The sequence below is a fragment of the Octopus bimaculoides genome, chromosome 2 (assembly GCF_001194135.2).
Source record: "Octopus bimaculoides isolate UCB-OBI-ISO-001 chromosome 2, ASM119413v2, whole genome shotgun sequence".
Lineage (NCBI taxonomy): Eukaryota > Metazoa > Mollusca > Cephalopoda > Octopoda > Octopodidae > Octopus > Octopus bimaculoides.
Genome location: NC_068982.1, coordinates 90,018,354 through 90,028,342, shown reverse-complemented (window position 1 = coordinate 90,028,342; position 9,989 = coordinate 90,018,354). Strand labels below are relative to the sequence as shown.

The following is a 9,989-nucleotide window of genomic DNA, read 5'->3' as shown; positions in this document are numbered from 1 at the left end:
ATTACATCAGGTAATATACAGAACAAGAAAATGTTTACATAGAATATTGCAGCTAAGGATAAAATATTTAGCTTTAGAAAATATCAGCTTTTATTAAAACTAAAAATTTTATTAAAAGTTATTATTTCTATTTGTTATTACTTGTTACTTCTATTAAAAGTTAAAAATAACTCAAAATATTTTTTGCACTTTAAAAAAATTAATTTTTTTATTATTAATTGATAATTAGAAATTTTGAAATAAGCTATTAAAAATAATAGTAGTACACAATTTGTTCAATAAATAGAATAATACAAAAAATAGTTATATAATATAGTAAAATCTACCTAGAACAACAAATTCACAGGAAAATTTGCTTGTGTTGTTAAAGTCACTGCCAAATTTTCACATTTTTAGTCTTGCTCCAAGTTCTATTTTTTTACATAATGAATTTGCTTACCATATATATTATTCTACTTTGCATAACATTTTAGCTATGTTAGTACTTCTGGTTCTCATTTTATAAATATTCTAGTGAGTCAATATTTTAACAAAATGATGGCACATTTTAAAAATTATAATGTTACTTTGTGAATTAAAAGCAAATGAATTTTAATATTCAAATTTTATCCTTAGCTGCAATATTTGAAGTCAAAGTTTCCTTGTTCTGTACTTTACCAGATGTAATAACTTGCCCTGAACTTTTCCAAGTGTAAAAACTTATCCTGTATTTTTCCAGGTTTATAATCTTAAGAATATTATTTATCCTGCTCGCATTGTTCCATATAATCCATGTTTTTCCGGGCTATTAATAATGTGTCAACTAATAATTTATGATTTTATCTTATTGAATATTACTTCAATGATGCCGGTGACATGTATTAAAAGTCCCCTTAAATTACTATATTCATTAAAAAATTATAGAATTTTCACTTTCAAATTTGAGAAAAAACACTAATAGCTTTTTTCTTTCAAAACTTCATTAAATGAGATTGCTACCATGAAATTCTTTGAATTGATCTCTATCATTTAAGCTTAAATAAAATATAATTTTTTTTAAATGAAACGTTAATTATACTTATATTTAATTTTTTGCCTTACTTATATGTTTTTCATGGTATTTTACTTCACAACGTTTTGAATACAAATTTTTGTTACTTGGGACCAAAATTATGAAATTCTTCATGATTTCTTCTATCATTGAAACTAAGATATATTTTGCTTTTAAAATAAGAAAGTTATTTAGATCTTAACTTGATTAGAGTCGTTACTTAATCTGCTATAAAGTTGCTACAAATTTTGATGTTAATCTGCTATAAAGTTGCTACAAATTTTGATGTAAACTTTTTCTACTGGACCAAATCTCAATTTATTTATGACAGTCCTCTTCAAAAATGTTAACATTTCTTACTTTGGTTAAGAACTGAATTGGCGAGAAAGCTCTGAAAATGCTATGTGTGAGTAAATTACGGCCCCCATCAATGTTACTTACTTTGATATGAAACTTGATGATCGAGACAAATTCTGGGCACTCTATATAGTGTATAAAACATGTGTTGAAACGCTGAGACAGTGCCTGTTTCAAATACTTGAGCAGAAAGCTTTTAGCTTTGTCTTGTGAGAAAATTAAGGTTAGTGCATTTGACAGGTCATTGAATAGGTGGCTATTGCAGGACAACAGCTTTTGGACACCACGTCTGACGTTGTAAATGCAGTATGCAATGCTTTTGCTGCAGTTGTGTTTAATTTTTTGGAAAATAGGAACCCATCAGATTATGAAGAACTTGTGCAGACGCTGTTAACTAGTTTTCCAGCATTGAGCCGCAACATGAGTGTAAAGTACATTTCCTGCATAGTCATCTGGACTACTCTGAAAATTTTAGTGCAATAAATAATGAGCAAAGAGAAAGATTCCACCGTGGAGATTAGGTATCAAAGCACGTGGTACATAGGCCTGACGGCTGACTACTGCAAAGCACCAAACAGAAAGTCCACTCCTTGAGTAGATGAAACTCAAGTTTGACAGAAATGTCTATCCTTAAGCATTTTGCGTAATGTATTTGTTAAACACTAAAATTTTTTACTTGGTTTGTGTTAGTTTCTTATATCAGTATTGCATATAATTAACATTTTTTGGTAAAAAATGTATTCCTGTTTAACAGAAACTTGACGTGGTTGAAAATTCCTGAGGGTAATTTTGAACCCAGCATCACTAACTTAGGCAGGACTAATTTGAAAACAAGTCAACTAAATATTTTTCGGGGATGTTCCCCCGTGTTATCAAGGAAATAGTTATTTCTACTTAGGCACAAGGCCTTGAAAAATTAAGAGGAAAGGAGCTAGTCGATTACTCAGAGAGTAAACTGTAGAAGAAAAACTTGAAGTGATATAAGAAAACTGACTGTTGACTTGAAATGAGCATGTCAATTTTAGTCTGAGTCAAGTGACAAAGCGAACTCAACAGAAATAATAATCAAAATTGTTGCCATGTGTCATTAATATTTAAAATAATGTTACATTATTTGTATATTTTTTACTATTTTAGGCAAAAGGCCCAAAATTTTGGGGGAAGGAGCCCAGTCTATTACATCGACCTCAGTACGCAACTGGTACTTAATTTATCGACCCCAAAAGAATGAAAGACAAAGTCGACCGTGATGGAATTTGAAATCAGAACGTAAAGACAGACAAAATACCGCTAAGCATTTTGCACAGCGTGCTAACGTTTCTGCCTTGCTCGTCGCCTTTACGTTATGTGTATATGTAAACACATACACATATATATAAGTATGTATATGTGTGTAAGAGAGAGCGCGAGAGAGAGAAAGAGAGAGAGAGAGAGAGAGAGAGAGAGAGTGAGAGAGACAGAGAAACAGAGACAGACAGAGAAACAGAGAGAGACAGAGAAACAGAGAGAGACAAAGAGGGACTGAGAGAGAAAAAGAGAGACTGAGAGAGAGAGACAGACAAAAATTGGGGAGTGAAACAGTTTGGTGCATGGAGTTTTGGTGATGGCCTGGCTATTGGGAGGAATAGGTGTATATACAGAAAAGTAATCGAATAAATTTAGACGATAAAAACTCATTAGGCTGTAGATAGAAATCTAGAAATGTTAGTTAATTTAAGAGTGAGTTTTAATTGAATATGCCAGCGGTACGCATTTGATATCATGGCTGGTACATAATAAGTCTGCATATTTCACAAGTCGTGTAACCCAGACGGACGCAGTCAAAACTAACGAAGCGAACGAGCTGAAAGTCTCGAGGTAGTCGACTGTGTGTATGTTTGATTTGTTTCGGTCATTAGAATAAGGCTACGCTGCTGGGGAAACTAACTTAGTGTTTTAGTCAAACAAATCGACGTCAGTGTTTAAGTTTTAAGTCTGGTATCAATTCAAGTAGATTGTTTACATCCCTATAGCTTAACAGTTCGGTGAAATAGACTAACAGCGGTTGTCAGGTGGTATCGGGATAACCACACATACAAAGACACGCACGCATATACAGGATGGGCTTCCATGCAGTTTCTCTTTACCAAAGTCACACACAAGGCATTGGTCGACCCTGTACTACAAGGTACTTTCTTCAGATGTCGCACGGTGGGACTGAACGAGAGACTACATGGCTGCAAAGTGAATTTCTTAAACACACAACCGTGCCTGCGCACAAATTATTTACACAAATATGTCGCAAAGCATTATGTTGTTGTGAAGACTCAAGTGACCTCCTCCTATCAAACGTATGATCAAAGACAATCTCACCATAGCCCTCTTGACAATATTGTCCAAGGGTACATTTATAAAACGGTTGTGTATGAGGTGAAGAGGATTTAGCCATCTAGTCTTTATTCCTAAAAGGGCTTATTCTGCCCAGAATTAGCTTGCCGCATGCAACCACTACACGGATCACGGAACATGGACATTTTCCGTTGCGGTTTATTCTCTTAATCTCCCTCCCATGACCTGCACTAACCCCTGCGTTCAGTCCTTCATCTTCAAAGTATCAATTGTCTGAAATTAATGAAATTCTCTTCTTGTCGATGATTTTCTTACGGATATTGACTTACTAACATTTTAACACAGTATCGATATCAATCTCACTAATCTCGAAGGATCCACAAATGTCATGGATACAACCCCGTTCTTCTGATTAAAACAATGTGGGTGTGTGTGGGTGTGTGTGTAGTTTTGTTTTTGGCTAAGATTTGCATTAAAGAATTGGCACGTGATTAACGACCGGATAATTGGGATTTCGAATCTTATCAGATGATTATCGTTTCCGATATAGTTGAAATGTTGCACCTCTTCTTTCCCCTTCTCTCTCTCTCTCCTCCTTTTCTCTCTCTAGATGTTTTGTCATTACTCCCTCTTTCTGTTCATTTACCTTTCTCTCTCACCTCTTTTTATTCACCTTTCTCTCTACATCTCTTTTTCCTCTCTTCATCTCGCTTCCTCTTTCTTTTTCTCATTAAGGTTTAAACACCTTTCAGAAAGCTGATAAAATAAAAAGAACGATGCTCTACTGAAAATAAAGAAGTAACATTAATGTACAAATAATTATATACTATATTCAATGAACGAATATATTGCATATAAATATAGACTTGTATTTGTTCAACACGCAGATTTCCATTGCTCTTAGAGATAAATATCGATCTTTTGCTAATATATTTGTAAATGTTCTCATTAATTAATAGGGAATGATCACAGAAGTAAACATCTCTCTTCTATCATCTTATGAAACAAATAGGTTTATGAATTATGGGTAGAAAAGTACAAAATTGTGTTGTTCTCTTTCAGCTTAAAGGACAAGATGGATGCTTTGAGCCAATATCGCGGTTGCTTTGATTAACATTAGAAACTATTAATGAAAGGAGTTAAGGAGACGACGAACTAGTAGAATCTTTAGCAAAATGCTTAGCAACATTTCGTTTGTCTTCACGTTCTGAGTTCAAATTCCACCGAGGTCGACTTTGCCTTTCATTCTTTCAGGTTCGATAAAATAAGTACCAATTGAGTACTGAGATCGTTATAATCAACTTCACCCCTTCCCTGTACTTTCTGGCCTTGTGCCAAAATTTTAAATTGTTAATGACTGGTTCTTACATATTTATTGTTGCTGCAGCTGTTGTTGTTGTTCTGCAGGTTCATATTGATCGAATAAACTTATGACTAGAAGCGTCTCCCTCGAGAGTATATCACATCTTTTATTTCTGATATAGAGTATCTAGGACTATGTTGTAATCCTCTGTCGGACTGTTGTAATGCCACTTCGGTATAGCAGTTAGTTAGACAAGGCCACGACTAGGTACGACCATTTACTTCGTACTCTCTACTACACTGACACTGACTGACAGTGTTTATAATGACTAAAACATTATAGTGGTGTGGGAGAGATGTACCATTATTACTATTGTCCCCGTAAAATCTCTTTACGTTTTCCTTTTTACAGTTACATGTTTAATATTTTTTTCGTTTGGCATACACTTCCAGGAACTCTGTACAATTTCTTTTTCTTATGCATGTGCGTCTCGGTTCATCTTTTTGTAGTGGCGTTAGTACTTGAAAAGTAACATATAACCATTCTACTGGTTCTTCCTTTCTCTTGGCTTTGCCCTCGATAAATCTTTTTTAGTTGGTTATGTGTCTCTTGTATACCCCTTTTCATCCTTTTACCAACTATAGCATTTTTCCTATGCGTTTGGTAAACATGCCATCTTCTCAATTTTATTTTCTGTTATTATATGCCCTAACAAATAACTTTTCAGGTCGCAATTTGTCGAATGCTGATTTTATTTCCCTTGCAAGCATCAGCTCCGCTGGTGAAATACCTGCTGGTGTATTTGGATTTGGTGTCACACGGTATACTCTTAAGGATTATTGTAGAACTACCTCATCCGTGACTTCCTTATTCGACTTTCTTAGGGATCTCTTGAACGTATGGACAAAGCATTCTGCTTGTCCGTTAGATCTGGGATGGTATTTTAAGGAAACTATCAACTGCCACTAAGTAGTATAAACCGTTTAAAGGACCAGCGAAATTGATGTGTAGTCTCGGCCACAGAACATCTATCTTTGGTCAAGGTTCATTTTTTATCGTAGATAATTTTGTTACTAGAGTACATCCTCTACAGCCTTTCACTAAATTTTCGATTCTCTATCCATTTTTGACCAGTACACATAGCTATGCACTAAATCTTTCATCCTCGGAATTCCAGGATGTCCAACATGAAATTCCTTAACATTTACTTTTGCAACGTTTCAGGTATTACTACTCTCTGTGCATACATCAGTACATCAGATGACTTAGGTGCTATTTCTAGATTAAGTGACTGTGTAGAGACTCCTTAATTGGCTTAATCTTTATAATGGTCTCGAGTTTTGGAGACTGAATCATAGAAACTGGAGTAGAGAAAGCAAAAGAAGCCAACAAATCGTTTCTTTGTATGTAACAGAACCAAAGGTATATAGCAATGACAATCAGTGATAAAGTTGCATAGAAAACATTTCTCATGAAAATTGTAAAGTATAACGATAGCTGAAGATGTTATAGAAATTATTTTGAGTACACTTGATCTTTAAAAATAAAATGAATGCATTATACATATAGATTTGTAGCATTGAGTACAAGAAACGCAGTATAGTTACAAGTTTTGGACCGACTATGAAACTCTTTGAAATACCTCACTGTTGAGGCACTTCAAAATCTTTACTGCTTTATATGTAGAAGTTACGTCTGTCATTATTAATTGCGGAGAAGGGTGATTACCTCGACGTAGGCTTGTCTTCGACACACTGCACACGAATGAATTTTATATTTCTGTATTTTGGTATAGGTTTTAAACATTTCCCATACATTTTCGGTCTATCTTGTTGAAATTGTTTCCGGGAAAGAAATATCCAGAGACATTTAATTGTGAAATACACAAAGTTTTGTCAAATGAAAGCTGTTCAATATCAGTTGAAACCATATGTTTACTATTTATATTTATTGAATAAATAGTATAAATAGTTTACTTTCTTCTTCTCTTTGACAATTAAAAAAAGAAAGAAAGAGAACTTTAATATAAGATTATAGAGTTATTATAAATCAATAAACATGCGAATGAACAAATACAAACCAAAGCAAAATTGTTTAATTAAATCTTGAAAATTATGTTTATGGTATATTCTATTCCTAGATTCCCGAAGCTAAGTATGTATCGATTTGTCTTCATTCTATTATTCGAGGGTTTGCTATGGCAAATGCTATACAGCTGTGGTTAACTCCCTTGAGGGAAAAGTACAATACCCGATATCGATTCCTATTTAAAACCCTTTTCACGTAAACCATTTGGAATTAAAAAGAAATTTAAACGTCACAACTTTCCATTCCTCGTTGTATGAGAATTTCAGATTTTATATCTATATAAGATACCATTGGGTATATTGTTTACCTTGCAACTTAATATACCTCAACGACTGTCAGTATGTTTTTAAATCAAAAATACTTAAGTCACTTGCCAAACAACCAAACAAGTACAACCTCGAACTATGCTATATTTAATGTGAGATTTACTGTATTCGGAATAACTGAAGATGTTTTGCATTTTCATTGTATTGGTCCTTAATAATTTCAAATGGAATAATACGTTTTTCTCCTTGATTTAAAATTTAATACTAAGAGTTGCTTTTATGAAAGCAACATCTTAAATTATCTGTATGTATAGTTATCAAGATGTCTGTTTACATGTCTGGAATAATTCATGTATCTTCTCTTTGCATAAGAAAAATATTATCCATGATATGCATAAAATTCTTTATGTCTCTTTATTTCTCCTTTTTTTTCTATTGAAGACCTGCTGTGAACAACTGGAAGGCGCCCAATCCGACGATGAAAAACATTCTCTGTTCCTGGAATTAACTAAACTGTTAGGAATTGGTTTTGATCTCCTGCGGGGGAAGCAATCTTTACATTTTACGGCTTTAAGTACTATTAACCGAATCCTTGATTTATGCATTTATCATAGGAATTATGAAATTGGCTCTTTAACAGACAGCATAGAAAACATTGCTGCTTGTCCGAATGCAAACATTGATAATAACACTAACCGTGGGTTATCAATGCGTAAAGAACCAATTACTCAAAAGACATCACTCGATGAGACATCGAATCTTAGTCGTAAACCATCATCAAGTTCGAAGAAATTTGTCCTCAAGGAACAAAGTTATAATGATCGCCTACAAGAAGAGGATGATTTACGCATACCTATAATGCCGTTAAATCGAACTCCATTAGAAATTCTGACCAATTCTGACCCCAGTCAGATTCTAAGTGTATTACACAATAATATCACAATGCATAAACGCATAATAGGAACTCGGCAAAAGTGCTCACCTAGCACGAGGCGACGGCAATGTACACATCACTGCCTACAAATTTTAAGTGCGCGAATTCTTGTCGTAATGTGTCATGGAGCTAACGTCCAACATAGAGTTGTTGCTGATGGCCACGTAAAGACGTTGGTCGAAGCCTTGGATCCTAACAACGATCCAGTAAGTAATATGTCTTACATTTTTTCAATTGATTTATCAAAATACACCCGTGTAATTCTCCTGTATTTCACTGCCATATATTCAAATAATTGAGCAAAACATAATGTCATTTTCATAATGTCACTTTCATAATGTTTGTTTTTCTATGATGACTATGTTGGTAAATCGATAAATTTAGGAATTCACAAATTCAAACATTTACGGTTCGTAACAAGATATGTATTTTGTCTATTAATTTATTATCAGAGTTAAGAATATACCTTATATGCTTAAATCTCTTGGGTATGTTAATTAATCGTATTACCTTTTTCTTTTCCTGTTTTCTGCTTTTCTTTCAAATGATCAAATAATTTTCATCATTTAAATTTCATATACATATATATATATATATATATATAATTGGTATATTGTTTTATGTCTTATCATGTTCCAATTTGTTTCATTTTTTGTCATCATGTTCTAAGTTTTTTGCTATTGTCATTTCCATTTCATGGATGAGAATACAGATCAACAGCAATACAATAACAATCTATACCAATTTAGTAGGCACCCCCCCCCCACACACACACAAACAAACAAACAAACAAACAAACAAACACACAAACACACACACACACATCTATCTGCATGTGTGTCTGTTCATCAACGCTTGTACTTTCATTTCGTCATATGACAGTGTTAGAGTCTGTATTTAAGAATGCAGTGAAGCAAATACTATTGGTATAATCTCTAACAATAAACACCCTAATACTAAGAGTAATACAATAATAACTATAACAACAACCTCAAAAACAACAATAACAACAATAATAATTAATACGAAAGTTAATGACATAATTATTTTGATTTCTTGCATTGGCATACACCTACACATTTTCATGTTAGGTTTAAAGTCGAATAAATCTACAACAGATTGAACAAAGGTGAAGATGATTCCAAGAGGATTTCGATTCAGGTAATAAAAGGATATAATAAAATGCGTAAATGCAATTCATTAGGCACACCACAGCTTCTGTCATTGAACGCTGGCACCAAATTAGCTTTCTGTTTATGGATGACGTGAAATACAAAGCAAATATAATCACGAATAAAATAGCCAAAATAACAAGAAATTTAAATAAAGGAAATAAAGCAGAATTAACGTTTCATTAAATCATCTAAAACTAAATTCTTTTCTAGTGGACGCATAATACAATAATTATGAGTTTTAGAGGAGTAGAGAGAGAGAAAGTGGGATGTGTATAAATGAAAGGCACTGCACCAGGTTGGTATCTTAATTGGGTTGCATTCACTGTCTCAGAAAATCTTGTTTCTTGATCTATGATACTTTCGCCCAAAAATTAAACGTCAATATAGGTAGGTAACAATATATATAAGTAGAGCCTTTATCGTAGCTTTACTTGTGAGTACATCTATGTGTTCATACACACACACACACACACACACACACACACACACACACACACACACACACACA

At 33.5% G+C, this 9,989-nt stretch overlaps 1 protein-coding gene across 3 annotated transcripts in view; it reads left to right on the top strand.

Moving 5' to 3' along the window:
• The window catches only part of LOC106874430 (uncharacterized), a 1,214,035-nt gene that overhangs the window by 661,773 nt on the left and 542,273 nt on the right, over positions 1 to 9,989 (top strand). For all 3 annotated transcript variants that reach the window (XM_052978428.1, XM_052978427.1, XM_052978429.1), the window contains exon 5: positions 7,814 to 8,512. In XM_052978428.1, coding sequence (XP_052834388.1) covers positions 7,814 to 8,512 — 699 coding nt within the window. The remainder of the gene's footprint in view (positions 1 to 7,813; positions 8,513 to 9,989) is intronic.